The sequence below is a fragment of the Helicoverpa armigera genome, chromosome 13 (assembly GCF_030705265.1).
Source record: "Helicoverpa armigera isolate CAAS_96S chromosome 13, ASM3070526v1, whole genome shotgun sequence".
In the NCBI taxonomy this organism is placed as follows: domain Eukaryota; kingdom Metazoa; phylum Arthropoda; class Insecta; order Lepidoptera; family Noctuidae; genus Helicoverpa; species Helicoverpa armigera.
The window spans coordinates 11613134-11640558 of record NC_087132.1 but is presented as its reverse complement, the minus strand read 5'-3'; the positions used below and the strand labels follow the sequence as shown (position 1 = coordinate 11640558).

Here is a 27425-nt window from a genome sequence, read left to right as displayed (position 1 = left end):
GCAATTTATTCATATCGGTTATCATATCGATTACTTTTTTCTGTGACGTAACAGATATGAACGGTTAAGGTTTGTTCACAGTGTACGTACCGAGATAAAAACGTATTTAATCAAACCTACCACTTTTCTTTTTATTTTATAATTTTATAAAGGTATCTTTACGAAAAGTCGACATGAACAGAGTAAATAAAAATCAATCCACTAATAAAATATAAAACTCGAAAATGTTTTCTATCGATATACATTTTTACAATCGATATTTGCAGGTAACATCATGTATTATAATGGGATAAGTTTGGGATAGTTACCTACCTACGAATGGCTTTAGTTCGGGTATAAGAATTGCTGTGGGGTTTGTTTTAGAATATTTAATATTTATGTATTAAGGTTTTCTTTTCTTCACAGGCAATATGCCACTAACACCAGGTGGACGACAGCGAAATTATAGAGAACAATTCGAATACTACTATCTACTTATTTTCTTTTAAAAGTGCGTCGTTATATACTGACCCTAATAATTCGTCTCTGTTACTTTTCCGTTATAACAATATAGCTTTCCTATCTGTTTCATATCTGTTTTTTACAATTTTTATGAAAACGACCCATTACCAATTACGTATCATCTGGACCGATAACGCCGTCATCAAGCAATAATTTACTTTAAAATCGAACCCAAAGAGTATAATTTGGCTTACCAGTATTAATACTGGCAGATAATAATTTTGGCAAAACTTCTTCAGGTTTTTAAAACAATTTGGTATGCTTTCATTGCAGGCTTTATTGCTGTTTAATAAAGTTTATTTTGGCGTTTATATGTGCTAAATATAATTTTGCGATCTCGTCTGGGCTTCGCATGTTTGTCGATGTTTGGAAAAGAATTTTAATGTTGGGGAAACGAAATTAAACCCCGCGAATGGGATTGTGATTTCTGTTAGTGTCGATTTATTTAACGCAAACGAGAACGTTAATGAGATTCTAATTAATGTTCAGATTTAATTGATGGTTGAAGCGACCGGCATAAACTGAAGGTTGTTTAAAAAAATGGTTGGCTTCCTCAGTGATCACGTGAAATCTTGTCTAAAAAAACGTAAATATGGGCCAAATGTGCCATTCAACACGTACAGATCTAAAAGCTATCCATCAACATTTCAACGCAGGAAACAAAAGTCCAAAAAAGTTGCCAAATATTAAACTAAGAAACACAGAATGTAAGACGCCAAGACTTTTTTAACCATCTATATCCGTTGATGATGAAACAGAGGCAAGCGAATCTGTGTTCTATGTCGAAGGTGAAAAGGTCTAGAATGATGTTTTTGAAGGAATAACAAATATTTTTGTTTTGAATTCAAGAGTGGCAGCCGTCAGCTAGTTGATGTTATGCCAGAAGTTTTCTTCCGGAATTCATTGGCAGGGTTCGACGGAGAACTGGCCTAGTTTCCGAGATAAGGTTTTTTTATGTAATGTTCAGTGAAAGCCCAGCTTTTGAGAAAGTTTTTTTTACATCTCTGTGGGGAACTGAAAGTGTACAGTATTTATGTTTTTATTACATAAGTGTGCCAATGAACTATTTAATGTTTTATTTTAAGAACGTAATGATAATGGTTTTCACGGAAATTAATGAAGTTTTATGTGAACAACTGGTCTTTAGTCTGTGTCTCGTTAGACTGGTAATTATTACTACTTTTGCCCGCGGCTTTGCTCCCGTCAACTGACTTCTCTACTTTACCCTATTTTTTTTTCATAAGATCCTTCTCCTGACAATAACAAACACAACAAAAAAGAATTAGCCAAATTGGTCCAGGTGTTGTTGAGTTATGCGCTTACCAACACATTTTGCGATTCATTTTTATATTATAAGAAGATAAGTAATGATATTTTGTTTACCGAAAATTCAACAATGCCTGGCTAGCTTCCATTTGAAATCAGGCAGCAGATTTAACTTTAGCTTACGGATAATATACATAGATATGTAATCCTATAAGTGTAGCAAGTGTACCGTCATAAGTCATAACTTAGCCTATATCTGTCAATTGCCGTCAATCGACCAGCTGGAAGCCTATTAAGTGTAAGCAACTGGTGTCTACTTTTAAGGCTGTCTGTAGTTTATGTAAAGTAAAAACCATTTGATAAGTAAATAAGAACTTCATATGTCTTATTGCCGACTTTACATCGATACGACATATTCGATTGTCTTATCTGACGTGTTCACTTGATGCAGCAATAGGTATTATGCAGTTAAACTCATTGTAGTACCTAAATACAGTTACTTAAGCTATTTAAAATTTAAAAATTAAGCCACTGGTAATGTCCTTTTTAAGTATTTTGGGCATCCGAAATTAGTAACTTCTAAGGAAAAAAGACAACATTATTAACTGCTGATCTCATAGTTGTTCTTGTTGTCATTTGTTAACTTCAGCGTTATTGATTCTCATATTAAAAATATAAAATGTCGAGAAGACTATCGAACACAACAAGAGGTAAAGTTGGCATTAAACAGCTTATTTCCTTAACAAATCTTTGTTTTAGCAAGCAACTCCTATTTGCATCGCAAGGTCAAATCTAACGTTTTGTTTTTAAGCTTTCCTGCGAATCTACCGATCACAGTTTGACGAGTATTTCAGCACGAGTCGAGTAAACACAGATTAATGCAATTCTGTTGGTTTTGGCACCTCACGGGACACGGCGAATTATAATTGCGAATAATAATTGCAATAATACGGATGGACAATAAACCTTACCTTTCGTGATGTAATGCTGAAAGTTACGCATGCAGCATGCATTTTGAAGAATTAAAATTGTTTTTGCCTAATTTTTGAGCTGGATTTCAGATGGATATCACTAGTGCTGCCATCTTTTGGAAGTTTCAGACTATTTCTGTTATCTGTTTAATTCTGGACATGTATCTATGTTTTCCGAACAAGCTACTTTACTATTCATATTCTCATGGGCAGTCATTCAATTAAGAACTCTTGCAATTACTTAGTTACCCAAAAAAATAACCTAAGCTTCAAAATCAAGCTTTTTACCAAATTCAACATGGGAATCGAACCCAGAACCAGCTTTCTAGTAACACCCCAAATAACTAACACTTACAAAAAGCCACACACACACACACACACACCTACATACAATCACACACACAAAACTTACTTCTCGTAAGCTTCAACGAGTTCCTTGACGTTTCTCTCGGTGTCATTGGCGGCGTCCTTAGAGTGCGGCTTCAAGATGTTGACCACGAAATCTGCGTGCTCTAGCAGCTCGTCGCGACTGTCTTCTAAGCTTGATACTTCGCTTTGGAGTTCCTGAGAGGAAGATATGGTGATGGTTAGTAAAATTGGATATAGATATTCCTGTGGGCTCGATATTGAAGACTAGCTTCCTCTAGGTTCCACCGGCATCACGTGGTAACTACTTCGCGGACCTGTAGCTATACTATACTGTACTGAAAGATTTTTTCAGTAAAACTCGTCAGGGTTGTGAAATTTCGACTGATGTTTAAAAAGAAAATACTATTTTATAACGACACACCAAATCTTTTTGTAATTATATATTTGAGGTCACGGAAATCCATCTTTCATGTGATGCTTTCTACAAAGAAAAACCTCTTATTTCAATAACACATACTCATTCTCAAGAGAATGAAAGCCTCAGTAGGCTGTAATTTTACATAGGTACTTAATTTGCATGGCTCTACATAATACGCCGTCGTCTACATGATTACGCATGCAAGGTAAGTGTTTGTAAAGAACACTATTTCTTATCGTGTGCTAGCCATTACAATGGCGTTTCGAGTAAGATTAGGTCAATAGGTACATGAACCTGACTTGTTGTAAAAGTAGCTTTGCACTACATATTTACAGTGGAGTGACTTTAGCATGCATGACCATAAAGGAAATATTCATTATGTAAAATATTCATATTTCCTATATTGTTCGGAAATAGCTGGACCTATTCTCTTTTTTGGTCATCGTCGTTATTATATTGTGCACAACCAATGTACCTATTTATATTTTATAAGTGTTTTTTTTTTGTAAAGTACTATAACGACTTAATCATCACAACAAGTATACTATCTATATATGTAAGTCTGACAGTGATTTCATACTGCCGATTTTCCGAGTCGATCTTACGAGTGGAAGGTATCGAACAATTGTCAACTGTCAGTTCAATCAAACGATGACACGTGACAGTTTTTTCGTGGGTAAACCGAGCGGAAACTCTACTGGTGTGAAACTACTACTAAGCAATTGTCTTATGTAAAGTAAATTTTTACCTGTAAAGCATGCCTAGTATCAACCGCACGCCTTCTAGTGCTGGGGTTGGCGTCCAGCTGTCTCAGCCGGTCTGACGCAGCCGTGATGGCAGCTCCCAGGGTACGTTGTACGTCGAGCAGCTGATTCCAGCGGTGGAGTTGCTGGTCGGCTGTCGCTGCGCGCTTGGCTAGGCCTGGAGAGAGGAGGTAAGATAAATATGTGTATTGGTTTTAACATATCAGGCAATTGCCATTGACTGCTGGTCGTAGGACCCCTCCAAAGTATTGGGTTATCAATGCATAAAATGATGTAGGTAAGTGAGGTTGGCAATTTCATGATTGCAATTTACAGTAAAGTGAATTGTAGTAGGAAGTCGTAGGGCCCAAATTGCATTTTGAAGGGCAAAATAACAGGAATATGCATTTGACACCTCAAGATCAATGAAAAACATGAAATAGGGATCTTATGTGATGTTTCACTTTAGCTCTTTGTGGCTGTTGCAAAATAAGATTGATAAAAATGGATTCTTTTCATGTCATATGGGCATAATCAGCTACGTACCTTCACAGGCTACATTCCATCGGTCAGCGAGCTCCCTGGTCCTCTGCTCGACCCTCTCCCCACTAGCAGCATCAGCGCCGGAGCAGAGCTCGCGCGCCCGCTCCCGGACCACGTCCAAGAGCGGCTGCTGGTTCTGAAGATGTACGGGAGAACAGGTCATTTACGAACAATATTTCGGCTCAAGTTCACCGAGAATAAAAACGAAAGTTTTCTTAATACAACTGTTTGCTGTATACAAAGTAAACAGTTGTTTTAAGGAAAAACAGACGTTAATGTTGTCGTTGAAAATGGGCCCAAGGATATAAAACAATTGAAAAACTATCAGAGCACCTACTTCCTAACAATTACTGAAGGAAACCATTCATCAGTCCATAAAGACTTGAAAATAGTAGATGTAGCTTTCTACCTACATTGTCAGAAAAGTAATGAGGGAAAGGATTGATGAGAGGATAATTAGTTTGCGCTGGCGGGCCTTAAAAGCAAAATAAGCGTAATGAGGGGTACACAGATGAAAAAAATAACAATAGAAATAGGTTTGTGTGACAATATACATAGAAAACAAAACATATTTTGCCGGGAAATGGCTGTATTTACTTTAGTTAATGATTTCATTCAGGAATGCAAAGGAACGGATACTGAAACATTTCATTCGTTCACAATTAAACTGACATCTAGAAATTATTACAGTTGGCTGGCTGATTACCCAATTTAAATTGCATTTCATACTTACAGACCGGTTCAGAACCTGAATACATATGAAAAGAAAGAATCGTTTACGCATTACAAGTTAAATGATGATAATGTAATACCTTTCACGTTAATTGTACTTATTAAGTACATTGGAGTTATTTATATCTGACAGATTGTGTAACTTCTTATAGCACTTTAAGAAAACTGCAACTAAATAGACGGCCAACGGTTGACCCGATGATTGCATTTTTCTTTTTTGAGAAATTCGTGAATTCAATCAATGCTGACTCATGCATGATCATTATTATGTGAGAAATATTCATTTCCATACTGATTTATGAGCCCGATCAAACTGTCTAAAAGTTTGTAGTGTGTCGGTATTCTAAACACTGGATAAAATAAAAACTTATACCTATTCGTAGGAGTCGTATCTATAGAAGAAATAATTGTCGTACAAAAAACTGCAACAAAAATGGCCGTTTGGCATTGATTTGTCACAAAAAGGTAATTTCCACAAATAGAAATGAATAATGATAGTTTAAATAACGTCACTCTTGCGTCAAGCTTGTCGTATTGGTTTTCATAAATAATTGCGGATGAACGATAATGATATACCACAGTGAAGATTGTATTTACATTTGCAAATGCTTTTTTTTGTCATAAGTTTAGTACTTACCTATAAAGTTTTACTTAGAAAAGCGAGCTTCAGCAATTTTTCTCACTTTAATAAACTTTGCAAACTTGCGAAAGTCGTTAAATTATTGTATTGTAACAGCAGTGCTTAGTTTAAAAGCCGACAATATGACATTGTATCTTCAACTTTGTATTAACTTGACCTTGGGTTATGCCTGACTTGACCAAGAGCATTAATGGCTCATTGTACTCGCACCGGATCTGACATCATATTGTTTTTAAAATGTATGGCAGACTGTTTTGTTTACATACAGTGCATTTTCGGAACCTATATTTTTTATTTACAGCCTTCCTCAAAACACTTCACTGAAATAATTTTTCTAATGAAACTTTAAGTTCCTCTGATTAGGTGCATTCAATCAAATACTCTATTCTTTAGTTTTATAATTGTTTTGATCATAAAATACTGACAGTAAATTGAACCAGCAAAACACATAGGAAGTGGTGAAGGGCGGGCGTTTTAGGGCTGTCTTTTGTAAAAATGTTCAAAACGTGCTGATTTGCAGCCTACTTTGTATAAATGAATTTTGTTTTTGGTTGAAATAAAACTCTAAAGAGTCTTTATTGATTAAATTGCTTTTATTAAAACGAACCATTTTTAGAAACTTATTTCAGTATAGCATCATCATTACCATTTCAAAACCTAGGAAGAATACAAAACCATACAACTTGATAACCAGCTCTGAGGTACAATAGACCTAACAAGGCATTGACTTGCAATTGAGAGGTCGCGGGCTCAGGTCATATCCGCTAGGTACTATTGTAGCAAACCCGCACCTAGTAGTGCAATCACCAGTCATTTGCTGGAAGTGATTTATAGGCCTTGTCACGACACTATTATAGGCTGGTCCAGTCAATGGTGTGAGATAGATCTCTCTTTTTTTTCTGTGAATGCCATTTATTTTGTAAAATTGTAAGGCTAGATGTTGATGGTTGATATATGATAATTGTATGGGAAAGGATTTACATTCACTTCGTCAATAGACACTGAATTTAGAATTACGCATAGCTAGATCTGAGAAAAACTAAAGGAAAAATGACCATAAGTACAATTGAAGACACAGCTTGTTATGTAAATGTAAGATATTAAAAGATAAATAGTAAGATTTTGAAGGGTGAAACATTCATTATAATAACATAGAGAGCTCTAGTGTTTACAAACACAAGTAAGTAGTTATTGTAAACTTCTAGATAATATCTTATCTCACATCAAGTATTACAAGAATGCACTTATTTAAATGGCTGCTATAATCGGGTGCAACAAATTGCTGTTTAACTTGAACTTGACTGACTTTACTGAATAATTACAATTATTATGTCGGAGGTCAAAATAAACAAGTACACCTATAGTCACATTGGACAGCGATGGGGACGAATTTTTTGACGCTTTTTAGTTTTAGGTTTTTTTGACGCATTTTAGTTTTAGTTTTTTTTTGACGCATTTTAGTTTTAGGTTTTTTTACTAGAACAGTTTTTAAGGTTATGTCATTAATAAAGTGCACAGTTCATTATAAATAACTGTTGAAATGTAAATAAAGAAGAAAGTGTTCGCTTGAACAATGTTGATTGTTGTAAAGTAGCGACAGTTAACGCCATGAGGGTATACAATGTTATCGCTGCTGTAAATGATGACTGATAAGCTGGACTTGATAACAGAAGTGTTACGCTCTTGGGTCGTTATGAGAAAAGTTATTTTTGTTTCTAGAAGATGTGGCCTTTTGTTGCGTCCAAAATATGAAGAGAAAAATGTTGATTTGAATCGATTAATAGACTATCATGCCGCAAGGGATATTTTAGAAATACAAGCTCTAGGTATTTTACTGACTCTGGCAAAAAAATAAAGTTACTTCCTACTTAGAGGCCGTGCAAATTTCAGAAAGTTTTAGCAGCTCTCAAAACCACATTTACACCAATTTAGGCTGAAATAGGTCTAAAGATACCTATTCGTTATTCAGCAAGTATCCCAGGCTGGCGCTAGCAACTGGCCTTGACACCTCGGTCCATTGTGTCTATTTATAGCCGATGAGAAAAAAGCATTAACCACGAGATTGCACGCCTGCGCCCGCGCAAGTGAACGAGCCTACATTCTTTGAGCTGTATTTACTTGCTTGCTGCGTGATGAAAAGATTAGATTAGGAATATTGTTGAATATTGTTGTGTGCTAAAAATTTGTGATGATAATAATCAGTTTTGAAAATTGACAAAAGACGGGCGGAAAGTTAGACGACTTTCCTTTTAAGGACCAAGGTAAAATAGAGAATGTGCAAATTCGTATAAGAAGTAAGGTAAGCTTAGCGTCTAGATTAGAATATAATTAGTGTAACAAAACCTAATCCCACGACTAACTTTCAGCTAATAAGTAGTGGATGTAGGCTGAACAAATTGGAACAATATGTATCTGTTACAGCAGCCATATTCTCTAACTATAGACCTAAACTGACTGAGTGGGTATAGGAACTACTCACTACAGTTATTGTAACTCAAATTGAGTCTCACTATACAAAAATAACATACTGAAATTATCAACAGACCAAAGAATGCACTTCGAAAACCACTGCAGAAAGTCACTTCACCAAAGTAAAATTTAAAATATGTAGCTCCAATTTAATTTTACTCTAAAAAGCGACGCAATTCAGCGATGCCTTTCAGACAACCTCTGAGCTACTTACATTAAGAAAGTCACAAACGCCAGGCTGTATTGCAGGCCAAACTTGTTACGTTTTGAAGATGACAAAACAGATAAGTAGAATTTCACTTATAACTTTCACTGTATTGACTTTACTCTTATTGATGCAATTGAGGCTGATACTGCAGATTTCACTTATTGAATGCAGTTGATATATCTCGTGTAGCGGAGGATGCTGTGATCTCTTTTGTGAATCGTTTGCAGACACAATGGTTTGATTCAGTTCATTATGCAGGCGTGCAATCCTTGCAAAGGTTATTGACACCTTCGTATTCGAGAAAGATACACTCAATAGTAATATCTTTAGAGGTTTTCAAAGTTACTTCGAATGTCCTGCTACGGACGACAAAATTTCCTCAATTTTTTGCACGTTAAAAAGTCAGGGTCGTGTAATAATCATTGAAAGAGCATCGGCACTTATTGATGGTACAAAAGTAACTTCCCTTGAATTTTAAGCAGTGACGTAATGGTACGAATATCAACTGTGAGTACCACGGCCGTTGGACGAAAACGTGGGATAATAATCATATATGAGTCAGAAGGCCTTACCAATTATGGGACTGTCTCGTGAGTTAGGCCTCATGTATGAGTGAGTATATATTGGAATTACAAATATATATTTCTCACTATTCCATTCCACTTTACTCTTTAAAGTTATTCTCAACTCAAAAGGAAAGTTGAAGAAAATATAACAAGTAGATCTAATCATACATAATATTGGTTCAGTATCGATTATATTATCACAGAAATAGCATGTTAAGTCAATTTTCATGGCGCTATCAATCAATAGATTACATGGAGCGGCCTCGATAGCGCGCCCTTGACCTTCAAGGTCATATCGTGTTTAGCAGCATTTACCCCTGTCGTGTAAACAATGTTTGCTATTTTAATTCTAGTATGTTAAATATTTACGTGGTAGGTATGTGTTTTGACCTTACACGAGTTTCCCAATTTTCGTTTAAAAATACGTGAATAGTTTTTCTGAAATAGAAACGACTCTATTAGAAGGTGAGACAAGACATGAGTATTTTCAAATATTAATATTTGATTGTACGTGAAAACTAGAATATAACACATTGTTAGTGCGATAATTGCACGATGTAAGAAAGTATCTTATCTCCTGCGTGTATCAATGCTCGTAATGAGTTTAATTTCGGGTGCATTATAGCGGAAACCTTAATTACAGCGGTTTATCCACTTAAGGAGAAATAAACGACTGAAAGACCTTTTCGAAAGTTTACTGCACTCTCCTTATTTGGGATAATAACCGGTAACAGGACACAGTTTAAGCCAAAAGTTCGATGATGTCGCTGAAAATGGTTTCAAGCGATGCGTTGGAGTTTAAATTCGCCATGCAGACGGCAACAGCCGTGAGATCACGTTTCAAGATCACAAAAAATCGCAAACACTTTGTACACCGGCTTTACCTGCCATCTTGGAATTCCATCAAACAAAGTCGTCTATGTACACAAATGAACACAAGGAAAGTGAAAACACAGGTCGTACACAAACCATCCGACCGTGACCTTGAACTTAACTCCAAAAACAACAACAGAACTTACACAACCGTCAGAAAACTAATAATTATCGCGATATCACAAACTTACCTTCCTTTTTCGCGGAATTTTGAATACCTACTTACTGACTAGATAGGAAAATTGGAAAAAAACTAATGTATTGATTGTAAACTAAGTGGGCACGTGGATATAACACTTGCACGATGTGAAAGCAAGGCAATAAGTAGTGTGTTTGTGTACAGTTCTCATTGCGGTGCTATGCTGTCACAGACTGGCGAGCGCGCGCGCCGCCCCGCCAGCGCCTGACATCACTCCGTTAAGGCGAATACGGTGAACTCATAACTGTTGTGCAATCGCTCATTGATGATTTTGACGTTCGCGACAACACTTCGATAAGGGGACATGGTAATGATGATGTTTTTATTGCTGTACATGATAGGGTTAACATAACAATTGATAGTGTTTGGCGATTTTGCTGATAAAGGGAATAATAGGCGTTTGAAGTTAGAGATGTTAAGCGAAATGACTCACCAACAAGCTCAGAAGAATACGTCCATGAATAAGAGACAGCAAGTGATAATAACGTGTGAAATACCTAATTCAAATGAAACTGCTACACAAGCACATCATTTTGAAAACTATGACCTTGAACGCGATTTTTTACCTATTATGCTTATTGCGTTTAACAGGAAACTTTTTGCTGTAGGTTCAATTAAACTTGCCATTAAAATCCGGAGCATATCTAACTCATTCCAAAACATCCTTGTACTTGTATCGGCCATACATTTTTATAGCTTTCCTTAAAAGTCATGTTCGTGTTATGAATCTATATGAAGTTCTTGCAATAAATGATCGCGTCAGTCTTCTGTGCGGTTTAAGAATTTATCGTTTTATTTGCAAAAAATAATTGTATGTTTCTATTGTTTTCCCACGAACAGGAAAAGTAAGGCAAATTACTTGCAAAAAATTTGGTTTATGTGCTAATAGAGGACAATCTGACAAAAATGTCTGCTAGAGCAATTTTTTTTTATCATTCGAAGGCGTTTAGTACAAAATTGTATGATGTTTTTTGACCTTAAAGTTTTTACAATTTGCGGTCAGCCAATAAAGTCACTGGTCAGTTTAGCAACGTTGCCTTAAGTCCAGAACAATAGGCCTTGAAACCAAGTGCATTAACCTAGTCGTACACAAACTAAGAACCAGTCAACTGCTGTAAACGCAGGTTATTTTACCTGAAAATTTTATCTAAGCGTTAAGCTAAGATGAGATGAGACTGAAAAATCTGACTAAATTAAATTAAAATCGAATGTTTTTTGAAGTACACGCAGACAATTATAACATTTTAATAATTACATAGATTAAATCATTATTATATTGAAGAAAAATACTCATTTCCTTTATGATAATTATGTTTTTTGGGAAAGTGGATAACTTGCTATTTAACAATGACTCAGCAATATTTCTTTGTATCTATTTATTGTTTCGATAACCGTACTAGGTTTATCATTGCACCGATATAAAGAGATAAGCATAGTATAAATTGTATACTCGTAGGTATGATATCTTATCACACCATACTATGACAAATTATAATTTCTTCTGAAATTGTGTTTCAGTAAACCTTCCAGAATATTTTAGAAAATTCTTAGGTGCGTAATTTTCTTAATTTGTAAATGGTATTGTATTTGTGGAAAATGACAGAAAATAACATTTTATTTACACGGATTTTTTTCTATATGACATACTTTTTAAGATTACTAGCCTCATACAATATTTACAGACTACTTCAAGTATAATATTCTTCGAAGAAAAACACCGATATCCAGCAAAAACTGATGCGCGGCGCCATTATATTACACTGAACGGTTCTGACTCCATTTTAAATTCTAATTACCTCAATTACTATGGAATTTATTCATTTTCCGACGTGCCCGTATAGCAGACTATCGTGTTATTGGTAAATAGTTTTTTTAACTAGACTTGATTAGGTTTTACGAGATGTTCATGTTTTAAAAAGAGTTCAGTGTGCCATTTGGAGCGACATCTAACGGTGGTCTTGTGAACTAATTTTTTGAAATATGTATCTTTGTTTAGCTTATCTGCAGTTTCATTTATGTGTACCTTTCCATAACCTGATTATATGTATATGAACAATATTATCATTTGTTAGCTAATATAAGTACGGGGAATTCCCCAGAAATAAAGCATATGAAAGAGGTTTTCATACTCCGAAATTCATAAAGTGGGGATTCCACTTAATATATTTAGTCACTGACTCACAATACCAATTGAGGAACCATTTGCAGTCTAAATTGATCGAAATTGAATGATTTATTTAGCACTCGTGTCAGGAATTCCAATAAAAAATTTGCTAGTGCCTAAGCAATAAAATTGGTTTCACCAATGAGGAAATTCAAGGCGGTTAGATTACCTAAAAAATTGTATCATCGACATCCTGTAAATGTGAATTACTAACACAATGAAATTAAATATTTGTCATTCTATTAATAGTATATAATAGTTGATTAAACATTTATCTAGTTATGTGAATAAATCAGCCAGCCAACGCACAAAAATCAGATTTCCACTAAAAGTGAAATAATAAAGTATCCGTAACCCCAAAAACTAAACTAATAAATAGGAACAGGATGTGACCTTGAGTGCCATCACCACTACTAATTAAATTACATCTACTCGTTGTACAAATATGACGTTAAAACGGACAAGCCACTCACCTCAAGGTCATTCTTGGCATGATTCAGCTTCTCGAGGTGCAGTCTCAGTGCGTCCACTGACGTCACTGGTTCGTCTTGGATGTCATTCTTGTCTAGGATCGCCTTTATCTTGTCAACCAGCTGGCAGAAGTCCTTCCAGATCTCCAAGTCTTGTTCCAATTGAGCTTGACGGGATTTCGCAGAGTTCAGCGTGTTCTTTAGAAGCTGGTTGTGCTTTTGATGGTCTTTCGATAGTTCTTCTTGCTCAGAAGCAGCCAGAGATGGCCAGATCTTGTCGACAATGTCTTGCATACGCTTGCCAACAAGATCCTTCATCGATGGTTCGGATGTATTGAAGAAAGATTTGTGTTCTTCCAAATCAGATTCGATGTTTTCGAAGTCGGTGCCGTTCTTGCCCATGTCGAGGCGTATGGTCGCTTCGTTCACCCAAATGTTCAGTTTCTCGACGAGTTGTAGGTATTGCTGCCTGTATTTCTTGTTGTCTTGCAAGTATTTTTCTCTGTTGGCTAATTCAGCTGGTAGTGAAGTCTTGAGGGAGTTGCCTTCAGACATCATTTCCAGGAGTGTGCTAGGAACGCCATCGTCGTTCTTGATGACGTCAGTAATCTTAGTAAGCTTGTCAAGATATGATTGAATGTTCTTAACAAGTGTGGCGTGTTCGGTCAGTTTCTTGTCGACACTAGCGACGTCTCTGTTGAGGAGTGGTCGTGAATGCACAGCAGCTTCGTTGTCGTGCAGCCATTGAAGGATCTCAGAGAGATCTGAGCCAAGTTTCTTATGTTCTGCAGCGGCTCTCTCATGTTCTTGACGCTTGGCTTCTACAGTTCTTCTTAATGTCAGAAGCTGTTGTTTCAGAGACTGTAAGAGTTCAGTAATGTTGTTTCTGTCAATGACGGTGCCTTCAGCAGCGATCTGTTGACCCTTGTCCGTGGCAGTCGCAAGCAAAGCTTCGCAGCCTTGAATCTTAACAATGATGTCATCATAACGCTTAATCTTGTCTTCCAAAGAGTCATTGGATTTTTCAATTTCGGATGTGAGGTCAGTGTATTTGGAGATGAACTCCTCAATTTCTTTCACTAATGCGAAGAATTGTTCACGCAGAAGCAGCAGCTGTTTCAACTTCGATATTTGATCTTCAATTGTGCTCATCAAGTCATCCTGTTGAGTGAGGATATCTTGAAGGTCGTGTAGGTTTCCACCTTGTAGTTCATTCAACATTGCCTTGTTCTTCTTCAAGTCAGCTAAGATAGATTCGTATGCTTGAATGATAGGTTGGACATCTTCGACCTTGCTGCCAATAGGTTTGTTCAAAGCCTTTAATTTGTTTTGGATTTCGTTCAAGAATTCAAGAGCAGCAGCGATCTTAGCTGCAGCATCCTTGTACTCCTTGATGTGTTTGAGAAGGATGCCCTTCTTGTCGTTGATGATGGCTTTAATCCTAGCGAATCTATCAGAAAGAACATTGACTTGTTCCTTAAGTTGCAGTTTGTTAGAGTCAGACAATGAGTCCATGATGTCCTTGGACTTGTCCTTAATCTTGCTAATGTTCTTTTCAACATCATCAGCTTCTTTGCTGAGTTTCTCAAACTTAGCCAGTTGTTCTTCCAAGAGCTGAAGACTGGTAGTGCGTAGCTCAGGTGTGGCAGCTACTTCAGCCTCGTTCAACCAGCTCTGGCACTTGGCAACTTCAGCTTCAAATTCATTCCTGCCTTGTAAGCGTTTGTTGAGTGCCGCCAGTTTATCATCAATATCAACCTTAGCAGAAGTGTATGTTTTGTTAAGATCTTCAAGAATAGCTTGTAACTTAGCCCTGTCTTCGGGAGAGCAGTCCTTAGATACAGCATTGCCTTGACGCATAACCTCAGTCAAAGTATCGTTGTGGAAGTCAGATAACTCGCTCTGGTGTTTCTTATGGATCGCAATCTCTTTTTCAACCTTAGCAGCTTCCAGAGGTACTGGGCCGCCAAGTTTCTTAATCTCAGCAACTTTGGCTTTGAGCCAGTTCTTGGCCTTTTCGATATCATTCTCGAGTTTCTTCCTGTCTTCAGCGCATGTGCCTAACCTTTCAATCTCTTGTTTGATAAGGGAGGCCAATTGCTTTTGTTTCGAGGAGAGTTCAGACAACTCTGATTCCAATTGCATCTGTTCAGAAGGTTCCAATTCAGCCTGGATGTTGCTTACCTTCTTCTCCAAGGAATCGATGACGGTCTTCTTACCGTCAGTTTCTTTAAGAAGATTGGCTACCTTCTTCTGGCGTTCTTTGACGGATTTGCTCTCATAACCAAGAGGTTCGGGGTGAAGGATGTTGTCAATTTCCTTTTGCATCCATTCATTCTGGGCGTTGACCTCACTCTTGGTACCATCGATCGCCTTGTAGGTGATTTCAAGCATTTGAAGTTTGCGTTGAATGCGTTTAGCGATGTCATTGTATCTTCGCTCGACTGATTTCATCTGGAAAAACAATTGGTTTGAGTATTTGCTTAATGACAAAATACCCACAAACTAATAAAAAAGTGTCGCGGCATGCGGTTGTAACACTATAATTTCCGTTCAAACAATAAGTGCTGATGAGTAATTTCATGGTTAGGTCATTACTACTACATACTAGATTTGTCACGGTCAAGTTCAGTAATTAGCTTATCTAAAATATTGACACTTACTTGTTCCCCCACTTGTTGAGACTCCAAATTGCTGACGATGTTGATGACTTGTGATCCAACAGACTTGATGCTGTCAACCTTGTCTTTGCCAGCCTGTCCAAATTCAGCAGACAGTTCCTTGAGAGCGCTGAGCTTCTGAGGGCATGGGAGACCAGAACCCTTGTCAGCTAAGCACATCTTCTTGAGCGTGGAATCGAACCAGTCGTGAATCTCTTGGCATTTGTTGCGGAAAGCGTCGATGATAGCTTGGTTGCCCTTTTCTCTCTCGATCGCCTTAAGGATCGCTTGTTCTAAGTTGTCTAGTTCTTCTTCTAGATTAATTTCGTCTTCAAGTCCTGAACAAAGTCACAAACATTTCAAGTTAATTCATTACTGCAAATTCTACCGCAGAATAACATATCACTAGATAAAAAAAAATAACAAACAAACCTTCAGTAGGAATCTCAGTGAGCAGCCTGTTCCTCTTCTCACTAAGAGAAGCGAGCGCATCGTTCATTGCTGCCATATCTTGCTTAGCAGCCTCCGGCCTCAACTTGGACGGGTTGGCGAGCCAGTCCCGGGCTAGCGCAGTGTGGACCGCAATCCATTCCTGGATCTCTAGTACTTGCTTCATGGCTTCTTCCATGCCATGGACGGCGTCTCCTAATTCCTCCAAGTGACTTTGTACCTGATAGGTAAATACAAATAAGAGAACGGTTTTGGCATTTGGGAAAGTCGACAACTATCGATTTACGTTATCAGAGTGGTGGATAATACAAATAGTGAATAATATTAGAGGTATTCGCTGCATATAAGCTGATTTTAACGATGAGGTGGATCGAAAGATTCTTGTAATGATGGTGCTAAAGTAACAATTGATGGTGCCCATAAAGATAGAATAGAATTGAAAATTTCGATCTGTGCTATAGGAATGTTATATTTTCGGCTTTATCCTTTTGCCTTTTTTCAATATTTTATATTTGTAAAATAACTCCACAAACAACAATCAAAGCATCCTTACCTTGGTTTCGAAAGTCGAAAGCTTTTGCCCAAACTCGGGTGCCTCAAGGGACTTAAGTATGAGCTCAATGCGTGGCGCGCTTCCTACTTCGCTCACATGTTTCTATAAACAAACCATGCATCACACACACGTAGGAATACAGTGCCGGTTAGTATTTACATACTTATTAATGAGTTTGAAGTGATAGAGAAAATTGCTGGAGTAGCAGATGATTTTAAAGCTGTAGATTTGGATAAGTCAGATCTAGCGAAAACTAGGTAGCACTGGCTCTTTAAAAAGTAACTTTCTGGTCTTCAGAATTAAGTTCAAAATCCCAACAAGGCATCTAATTGCCTTACTGCGCTATTTCCCTTTGACAATGCTAAACAATAGTGCAAAATTACGGTCATTGGTTATACTTTTTCCTGTTCTCATTCCGGAATATCCTTTTGAATATCCGGAATATAAAGATAGACAGTGCTATCTTTATTTCCTTCAACAGCAAAACTTATTTACATTTTATCTTTACTTAAGGATGTCTGCATATTTTCTCTATCACTTCTGAGTACAAACGTGACATACGGCAAAGCGTTCAACTCAACTTTGTACTTGTGGTGTTAAGTGTTGAAGTACTAAGTGATTCCTTGTTATGTTATATACGTGCCGTTTCATCGTCATCATAAAACAGTGCTTGCCTTTAAACGTCTGAATGGAGATTATTGCAATGGTACCTATTTACTTGGAATTTTGATAATTCTCAACTACATTGCTTATTGTTAATTTGTAAGCGCCTAACATTTTGTTCAGATGTTGTTTTGTTTCTTTTATGACTGAGTGTTGCTATTAAACAAAGCCACTATTATAGTGGCATGAAATGGTCTAATTGTAGCAAAATATACAATCATTTACATACAATGAGAAGGGAATAATTAGTATTTTAATGATGTTTTAGCTTGGGTTCAGCCAACTTCTTATACTAGAAGCTGGCTTCTAATTCAGTCAATTTAGCCCTACCATAATAAAGAGTCCTGAAGAATGTTAGGACTTTATTAAGACACATTTTGCAATAATCTCAGTTCAGACAAAACCAGGTGCACAAAAGTTACATTGCCAACGATAAAGCCTTTACATTATTATTGTTCTAACTACGGTCTATCTACAACAATGTTAACTATTTAATAATTATTATTAATTATTAATAAGAGATCTTATCTTACATCAAAACGTTGGTTCTGTTCATTTTGTCGACCTGGCGAACTTATAAGCATAGTTTATTATTATAAATTATTGTTATTGGCAGATCATTCGTTTTTATAAGCTAAGGGGTGGGTTGCGTTGCATTGAGAGTTAAATTGACCAATAACTTATTGAATATACTGGATTTTGACAATCAGTTAGGGTAGGGAATTTAACTAAAGTTCTGAAAATGTTAATGATAGAGGAGTATTTACATTCAATGCCCAAACGGAAAAATAATTTTGAATGGCATCTCTGTATATTGGATCTACGAAAGCCTTAGGTAACTTATTTGCTCCTACTTAGTTATAAGTAGATATGAGTGTTTCAACAACACACGTAAACAAAAATTTATAATATTTCAAACAAATGCAACAAAGGTTTTTGAACTTTCGCGATTTGTATATAAATGCAACACAACCCCACAATCACGACACACAACTTTCAATCAGCACATCGATCCAATCAAAACGAAGTCAAGACTTCAGAAGCGAGCACATTGCTGGAAGCTCTCAGTACCTGGTCTATGAGGTCCTCGAGCCGGGCCCTGACGTGCAGCTCCCGTGGTGGGATGGGCAGCGGCGCCGTGTCGGCAGGAGATGATGGTCGGGAGACGGACGCGGCGGCGGCTGAGCAGGCGGCTACGGCGGCTGATAGACGGCTCTTCTCGGTTTGTAGGCGGTTGTGGAGACCCTGGGAAGATTAAGGTTGGTGGTTTTGAAATAAAGGCCTACCAAAAACGTTGATGTTATAAAACCACGGAATTATATGTGGTTGTGTAAAAAAATATTTCATTCATGTCTCGGAAGCACATGAAATTTTGGCATTTAATTGAGAGCTTTTTTTTAGCGACGTTAAAAATCATCAAATGACCCCTCCCGCTGTACCCACAGCAGCGGTGAGGAAGTGTCAGACTCTTACTGACTATAAACCGTCGTGTTCCATCGTAGGCCTTTCATGTACCAGCGCCGCGGTATCTCTTTCGAACAAACCGCAGCCCCGGCAGGATTTAATTGAGAGCTTACGCTGACTCTATGTATAAAAAATATTCCTGTTTTGTAGGAATTTAAAAAAGTATCCAAATTTAAAAATACGTGACCCATTACGATGTTAGGCAATCCATATTTGAAATAAATTCATAATCAACTCACCCTAGCCTTATCCAGGAGTTCACGTCCATGAGACAGTCCATCAACCGGCACATCGAGCTCCGTAATCGCCGGCTCCATTTCATCCAAGTTGTTCAGGATGCTCTCCAGCGTGTCTTCATACTCCTTGAACTTCGCGAGTCCTTCTCTCAAACGACGCTCAATCTGTAGGGCAGTTGCTAACAGAGATTTATGACTGTCGTTCACATTCTTTAGTTGTTTTCCAACAGTCTCACGAATAGATGGAGTTGTAGCTTCGTAACGTTCAATCTGAGCTTGTCCTTTGCCTTCAAGCTCGTCTAATGTAGACCTGTACTTCTGTATGTCGTCGAGAAGTACTGCATGCTGAGCTAGTTGCTCCTCAGTCTGTTCTCTGTTAGCAATGTATAAGGAATTGTGAGCCATGAGCTGGAAGGAAATCTGTAACAGCCATTTCTCAGTGTCTTGCAACGATTGGTGGTAGTTGTTGTAATCCTTGATCTCAGATTCGAGTTCAGCTCTCTTAGCTGCGCATTTAGCGCGGAGAGCTTTGCATTTCTTCTCGATTTCTGTGACTGATTCTTTGATAGCTGGTTTCTTAGCCCAAGAGCTGAGTTCAGCGGCTTCGCTCTTCAGTCTGTCTAATTCAGGCTTCTTGTTGTCAATTTCATCTTCAATATGCTTGTACTTTTCCAGAAGAGTCTTCATCTCTCCCAATTCTCCGCCAGTTGGTGGGACCTTGTCTAAGTTCTGTTCTGTCTCCTTGATCCATTGGTCCATCTTCTTCTTGGACTCTTCGAAGTCCTCCCATTTTCCAATGGCGGCCTTGAGCTGAGCTGTGATAGAGTTGAGGTCTATCTTCAGTTGGTCCCAGCTCTCCTGCAATACTTTGACGTCATTGCGGAGACCATCTTGTTCTTCAGGCGGAGTGTTGTTAAGAGCTTTCTTAAACGCCTCTTGTAAAACAACAAGTAGATGGTGACCTTCAGTCATCCTGTTGTTAACCAGTTTGACTGTCTCTAGTTTATCTTTAGTGGTTTCAATATCACCAACTCCAATGGAATCTTGGACAGTGCCATGAGCAGTCTCCAACCACTGCTGTAAATCTTCCTTAGCCTTGATAAACTCAGTGTGGTCAGACAAGTTCTTCTCGCCATTGGAAACTAGACCTTGGATCTTAGTCAACAAGGTTGTGTATTCGGTTTGCAAGTTGACTGTCTTGTCGCGGACCCAGGCGCAAGCGCTCTGTTCCATTAAGTTTTCACACCTGTCGTTCAGTTCTTCTAAGACATGTTTGTGTCCTAATGCCTCAGACAGAAGTTCCTGCAAAATATAACAAATATGTAAAAAGACTAAAATAGAGGTCTGAAATTGATTGCTGATTTATTATTATTATAAATACTTACGCGACACTTGTCAAGATGTTCAGGTGTGATCTTGTCCACCTTTTGCACAGTCTTTAACTTATTATCAAACTCTTTCACCCACTTGCTCATCTTCTCCGATGTCTCCAAGTAATCAGACCAGGCCGACAGGCATTTCTCAAGTAACTTCTTGGTATCCTTGCATATCTGTTGAAGGTTCTCCCATTCGATCTTCAGCTGTTTAATTTCTTGGTTAATGTTGTCTTTGCCTTCGTTTCCAGTAGTTTCTAGCACAGCATTGCTGAGGCTGATAGCTTTCTTAAGTAAGGCTTCACCTTTAGGTAAAGACTCGATGATCTTGTTGACTTTCTGAAGTTTCTTTTGCACAGAGTCCTTCTCGCCGTGGGAGTCGGAACATTGTTGGATCTCAATCTTGCAGTTCCTGATCCAGTCGTAGAAGTTGTCGTACGATTCTTTGTATTGGATGTGCGAGTTCACGTATTCTTCCAGTTTCTGAAAATGTTTTTGTTGTTTAGTATATGTATAGTGCCGAATCTACTGTAGTGGGCAAGACTACAACCTTAATTTACTTGTGACGTCACGCTTCTTTCTTTTTAGCTACTCTATTATTTTTTATATACTCTCAGTATCTACTCCCTATATACTTCCCAATGTGTACTTTATGAACTCCGATGTACTTTACATATTCCCTTATTTTCCCTCTCTATGAACTTCCCTATGTACTACCCTTACCCTACCCTACTACCTACTTATTTGTATGTATGTACTTACCCTTCATATTGCCTTATTTACTCCCCTAATCACTACTATTAGATTATCTTGACTTATTTTTTTAAAGACATATAATTTTTTATGAATAATAAAATACTCACCGCAATCATCTCATTGACAGTCTTCCTGATATCATCGTACCTCTTCAGCGTATCCTCAATACCTTTAGACTTGAGAGACGCATCTTCCTTCAGCTTCTCATTCAACCTCTTGACGAGATCGTTGTGGGAGTCAATGTCTCTGTTGAAGGTCTTGAACTTCTCTAGCTTAGCCTTCTTCTCTGATAGATCTTGGAGAAGAGAGTCATCCGACTGGATCTTCTGGTCGATGTCGTCTAACCATTCTACTAGGAGCTTGTGGATCTGAAAATTGAAAATGTATTATTATATATCTCTTTCTAGTAAGTATTGTTAAGTGAATTACTTTCTGATCTTCTGAAAATTGTATTTTTTTTAAAGCTGGAAATATTAAAAATTTAGAGATCAAAGGTAATATTTGGGATGAACCTCACCTTAGAAATATCATCGAACTGCGCCGCTCTATTGGTCAGCTTGTTCCTCACATCTTGCAAGTCAGCGATCAGCTTATCAAACTCCTGCTTCAAATTATCAGTATCTTCCTGAATCTTCGCGGCTCCAGCCTGCTCAGTATTCATAATCACCTTCTCTTTAAGTTCTAGAAGGTACCTCAGTTTGTTCTGGCCTTGCTCCAAGGATTGACGTAGCAGTTTAACAGTGTTAAGTTTGCTGTTAACTTCAGGTAAGTTGTTCGGTATTTCGGCACATTGGTTGAGTTTCTCTCTTGTTCTGTCAAGCCAGTCTTGGCATTCGCCGTACAGAGCGTTGTGTTGTTGGTGTTCCTGAAAAGTTGTTTTATGTGAAATGCTGTTTTATAGTTACTGAACGACGATGTCAATAATCATCTCCCGAGCCTTTCCCCAACTGTGTTGGGGTCGGCTTCCAGTCTAACAGACCATGTCAGTATCTCAGCTAAAAATATTATATCATTGATATTTTAAATTGAGTACCTAATTTCATTAGAAACACAGTACAATCTTTCTTGTTTTTGAAAAGAACCAGCTTTTACATTATCATCAATACGATCGAACATTTCAAACTTTTACGTTTTATCTTCTCTTTACTTATTTGTTACTCAATCAGCACAGGACTTATAAACTACATCTTACCTGGTAATGTAGTTCCAGCCTCTTCATGACCTCCTTAGCCAGTGACAGCAGAGCGTTATACTTCGTGGTCAGCTGTGTGATGCCGTTAGAGATCCTGGTGTCTGCGCAGGTCTCGAGCAGGGTTTGTGCTCGCACGTTCAGCTTGTCCAGCTCTGCTTGCCAGTCGAATAGCATTTGGAGGTGACCCTAGAAGAAAATCACATTGTCACAAACAAGAAAGTAATATTTATTTGTCAATACTGAAGTGGTCGTAAAAAATGAGCAAAACCCTTGGACTTGGATATTGCATAATTCATAAACGCTACCTGTAAAATATTAATTGACATTACAGATAACTCTAGAGTTCAGCGTATATTATAGTTTAATGGAGGTTTTTCTTTGACCTCTTCTTTTTCAAAGTCAGTTATGCGTAAAACAAAAAAAATCTTACCTGGAACTCCTCCAGCACCACCTTTTTCTGTTCCAAGTTATTCTGCAGCTTGTTAAAGGATTGCACTAATTTCTCAGTCTTTGACAACCAATCTAAGGCTTCCTTGTACTGCTCTTCGTATTCTGTCCACTTGACGATACCGCCTTCGATCAGAGCCTTGGTGTTATTAAGCTGTTCACTGTCGAGAAAACATATATGTTTAAGTATCATATAGTTACAAATTGTCAATATAAAAGTTACTAATAACAAAGAATACTTACACATAGGTATCGTACTCTTCCTGCATAAGAGCTACTTCTTCTTCAATTTCTTCTCTGTCTTCATGATCAGCCAAGCCGCAAGATATCTCACCCTGTTCCAGAGCTTTCTGCAGCTTCGCTTGACCCTCGGGCAGCTCGCTTTCCAATACTTTAAGTTGAGAGATCTTACTACTCAACGATTCCTTGTCTCCGGTTGCATCAGAGCACTTTCCTAATCTCTCTTTAGCAGCTCTAATCCATTGGACGAAGTCTGAGCCAGCATCGATGAATGCTTGATGTTGTTCTACAGTCTCTCTCTGTCTCTCATACAAGTCTTTGGCCTGTTTAGACAGAGTCTCGTATTTGCTGGTGATCTCAGACGCCGGAGCTTGTTGCATAAGTTCTGAAGCCTTAGAAGTTACAGACTGAATCATGGGTTCAAACGAAACGATATCTTGCACAATATTGTTTGTTTGACGGAGTGTGGCCTTCCTCTCAGGCAGGCTAAGACCGGCCGTGAGTCCGGCGAGGCGGTCTTGCCCCTTCTTGGATTTGGCAACTTTCTGTTCACACACTTCTTGGAGTTTTGCTTCTCTGTCGGATATCCATTGCTGGAGCTGTGAATAACTTGAGCTGTAGTCAGCCCATTGGAGCAAGGCAGTTTCGAGATGAACCTTGGCCGTACTCATCTTCTTGACCAATCGGTCCCACTCATTTTGTAGTTCCTTAAGTTCGGTGTTGATCTTGTCTTTGCCATCAGACCTCGTGTTTCTGAGGACCTTTTCTCCGCTGTTAACCGTTGCGTGAACAAGGTTTTGGCCTTCCTCACGACGTTTAAGCAAGTCCTCGATTTGTTCTAGACGCTTCTGCAGGGCTTCCTTGCTGCTGTTACTGCCAGCATCACTGCCACTGCGAGTGATCTCCCAAGCGTCATCGATCCATTTCTTGGTCTTTGCATAATTATCATCGTAGGTCTGATGCTGTTCGTAATTGGTTTCAACCTTCTTGAGTACATCATTGGCCATGTTCACAAGTACCTGGTACCTGGAGTTAAGATGACGCAACTGGTTGTTGACATAAGTGTCCAAGTGTGAAGCCAGAAGACCAGAAGCTGAGGCATTGAACTTATCGATGTCAGCTTTGCCTTTGTTCAGCTGGTCAACTATTTCCTTAACTTCGTTGACCTGAGCACCCTTTTCCTTAGCTGTTCCAAGCAGGGCCAATTTCTGATTCTTGATAAGAATTTCCTTTTGCTGTAACCAATCAGACAGTCTCTCGTACTCATCTTTGTATTCTCGCCACTGGTTAACTGTATCCTCCAGTTGGCTCTTCTGTTGTTTGATCTCGTTGAACAGATCGTCAAAGCTTTCCTTCAAAGCCTTCATTTCATTCTTGATGACTGTCTGGCCTTCAGGCGATGTGCTAGCCAGGACAACTTCACCAGTGTGTTGCAGATGTTCTAACAACAACTCTCCTTGAGCCTGTTTGTTGATCAAAGCATCCAGAGGTGCTACAGAATTCTCAATTGCCAATTTGTCACTCAATGGTTTGGATTTAAGAGAAGGTACCTTTTCTCGTGCTCTGCTTAACCACTGTATAAGCTCATCATGAGCTTCCTTATACAGTCTGTGATCCTTGTATTGCTCTTCGCGGTCGGCAAGAAGTTTCTTAATCTTGTCATACAGGTTATCGAATTTGCTCAAAGTTTCTTGGGCTTTCGATGCGGCCTGATTTTGTTGGCCACTGGCAATCATTTCAGCTGCTTTAGCTTTTAGTGTGTCTACTTCAAGACGATCACAACGGGCCTTCTCTTCAACTTCCTTGAGCTTTTCAAGCTGTGCCCTCTTGTCGGTCATGGACGCCTCATAAGGAGTAAGTTCAGCTAACATGTTCTCAAGGTAAGTGTTGCTCTTCTCAATCAGCTGTATCTGTTCAAGGAATCCGGCCCATTTGGTGACTGAGTCGTCCAGCATATTCTTGGTTTCGATCATTCTGGACAACAATGCCGACCACTGTTCTTGCAGTGCAACTAATGAATTGTTGATAGCTTCATGGCCAGCTGGAGCCGTATTTGCCATAACGTTTTGGGCTAGTTCAACAAGTGACTGGACTTTGGTAAAACCTTCGTCCTTTGTTAGCAACAAGTTTTGGATCAATACCAATTTGGTTTCCAGGTCATCTTGAGAGCAAGAGCTCAAATCTGCACAGAAGTCCAGTTTGTCTCTCAGCTCCTCAATCCATTGCGAGCATTCAGTGACGTTGCTGGCAAACTCTTGGTGGGTCTTAACGTACTGTTGCCATCTGTTCGTCAGATCCTTAACCTTTTGTGAAAGAGTTTGGTATTTAACGGACAGATCTGAAATCTGTGAAGCACGTGGTCCAAAGACACCAGTGTGTAGGTGCTGAGCTTTCTCAGTAATGTTGTCAATTTCAAGCTCTTTAGCACGAACTTCACCTTGTAACTCCTGGAACTTCTTGAATTGTTCTTGCTTTTCTGGCAAAGTAGCCTTTAAGTCTACGGCATGGATCTGGTTGTCGGTATTCCTGATCCAGGCCAAGCATTGATCCTTCATGTTCTCGTATTCGTTCCATTGTTGGATCTTATTTTCCATAGCCTCGATGGTCTTGTTAATGAACGACACAAGGCCTTCCCATTCTTGGTGGGATGCATCGATCTGGTTCCTGATATTTGCTTGTCCAGTGCTAATAGTTCCTGGCAGTACCTTTTCACCGAGGGAACGAATCTTGTCAATACGGTACTTTTCTTCAGGCAGGTTAAGTTGAAGAGACTTGAGTTTTTCACAGTTGCTGCTCAGCGCGACGCGTTCAAGGTTGACATCACCCCACAGTTGAGCTGTATTGTGTGTGGCTTCAACCCATTCTTCCAAGTCCTTGACAGCCTTGGTGTACTGCTGGTGGTTATTAACAATCGCTTCATATTGCTCCACAAAGGATTTAGCTCTAGCAAGAATAGTTTCATGCCTCTGTTTCAGTTGGTTAATTTCCTTGGCAATATCTTTGCTAACATCAGGCAGGCTTTGAGCACGAGATTCCAAATCAGAAATATCTTGTTGATGGGTGATGGCATCTTGTAAGAAAGTCCTGTAGACATTGAGTTGATTGCGCTTTTCATCCAAAGTAGCCTTCAGTTCAATCTCTTTAGGCAGAGTCTTCTCAGCAGATGTCAGCCATTTCTGTACGGTCTTAAGGTTATCTTCGAATGATGACCATTTATTGAGTTCTGAATCAAGGTCTCTCTCAGCCTTAGTGATGTTGTCGTATAAGTTGTCAATAGCTTGTTGGATTTCGTGAAGCTGTTGCTCAACAATTTCTTTACCTTCGGGTGATGTGGAAGGATACAATTTCTCTCCCAATTCAAAGGTGTTGTTGACAAGCAGAGTAGCGTTACGCCTTTGACTCAGCAAGTCGTTAAGGCTCTCACGTTTAGCGCTGATGCCTTCGGGAGTATTCGACAAGTTGTCTTTGCATTCGTCGAATTTGTGTTGCGCTGCCTTCAACCAGTCAGTGCATTGGTTATACTTCTCTTGGTAGGCATTATGGTCATTCACGGCTTGTTCGCATTTCTTAACAAGCTCCTTTGCAGTCGACTGTACCGATTGGAATCGTGACGTCATCTGTTGCAAGTTCATTGTGATCCTAGTATCGTTACAGTTCTCAATAAGGTCGCTGAACTCGTCAGTCAATTTGTCGACGTCATTTTCAGTCTTCTTCAGGTTAGCCAAGATAGCCTGAAAATTAACATCAATTAGTTTATAGTAACAATAGAAAAAGGAGGGATTACGTTTAAACTGAACTACGACAACTACCATTAGTACCGTCATTGAGATAGTTAGACCTTTTATAATAAACTTTTGTCAGCATTAGAAGTACCAATAACCAATGCCTCTATATTAGTAAATAAAATAAAAATATAGATAAAATTATAGCCAAAACTTGAAGTATTGTAGTCATACACAGCATACGACTATGTAAGTATAAATATATGTAATTTTGTTATTAGAAATTATAAAGATATTACGTTCGTGAATTAGGTTTCTACTGAAAATTAGGCTATGTCCTACTGTGCTGACGGTAAAAGATTTTTTCTTTCATCAAATCTTACTTGATCCAAGGCCTCGCCCAAAGTAATGACTGCACTCAAATCATTTTCGTGATAATCAATCGCTTTACATAAATCCTGTTTAACATCATATCATAATTATAAATAAAAAGTTCAATATAAAGGAGAATAAAACAAATGACAGTTTTGTTTTTCT

At 38.4% G+C, this 27425-nt stretch overlaps 1 protein-coding gene across 8 annotated transcripts in view; it reads right to left on the bottom strand.

Annotated features, from left to right (window-relative positions):
• Positions 1-27425, bottom strand: part of LOC110381285 (muscle-specific protein 300 kDa) — a 187644-nt gene that overhangs the window by 74643 nt on the left and 85576 nt on the right. For 6 of the 8 annotated variants that reach the window (XM_064037392.1, XM_064037391.1, XM_064037389.1 and 3 more), the window contains 16 exons: positions 27272-27346; positions 23170-26897; positions 22910-23087; positions 22480-22665; positions 21805-22152; positions 21395-21655; positions 20544-21014; positions 19162-20460; positions 18530-18703; positions 16796-16897; positions 16225-16462; positions 15796-16130; positions 13136-15586; positions 4815-4947; positions 4274-4446; positions 3151-3302 (listed from right to left, as the gene is read on the bottom strand). In XM_064037392.1, coding sequence (XP_063893462.1) covers positions 3151-3302; positions 4274-4446; positions 4815-4947; positions 13136-15586; positions 15796-16130; positions 16225-16462; positions 16796-16897; positions 18530-18703; positions 19162-20460; positions 20544-21014; positions 21395-21655; positions 21805-22152; positions 22480-22665; positions 22910-23087; positions 23170-26897; positions 27272-27346 — 10304 coding nt within the window. The remainder of the gene's footprint in view (positions 1-3150; positions 3303-4273; positions 4447-4814; positions 4948-13135; positions 15587-15795; positions 16131-16224; positions 16463-16795; positions 16898-18529; positions 18704-19161; positions 20461-20543; positions 21015-21394; positions 21656-21804; positions 22153-22479; positions 22666-22909; positions 23088-23169; positions 26898-27271; positions 27347-27425) is intronic. The other 2 variants (XM_064037395.1, XM_064037394.1) reach the window with 2 other exon arrangements.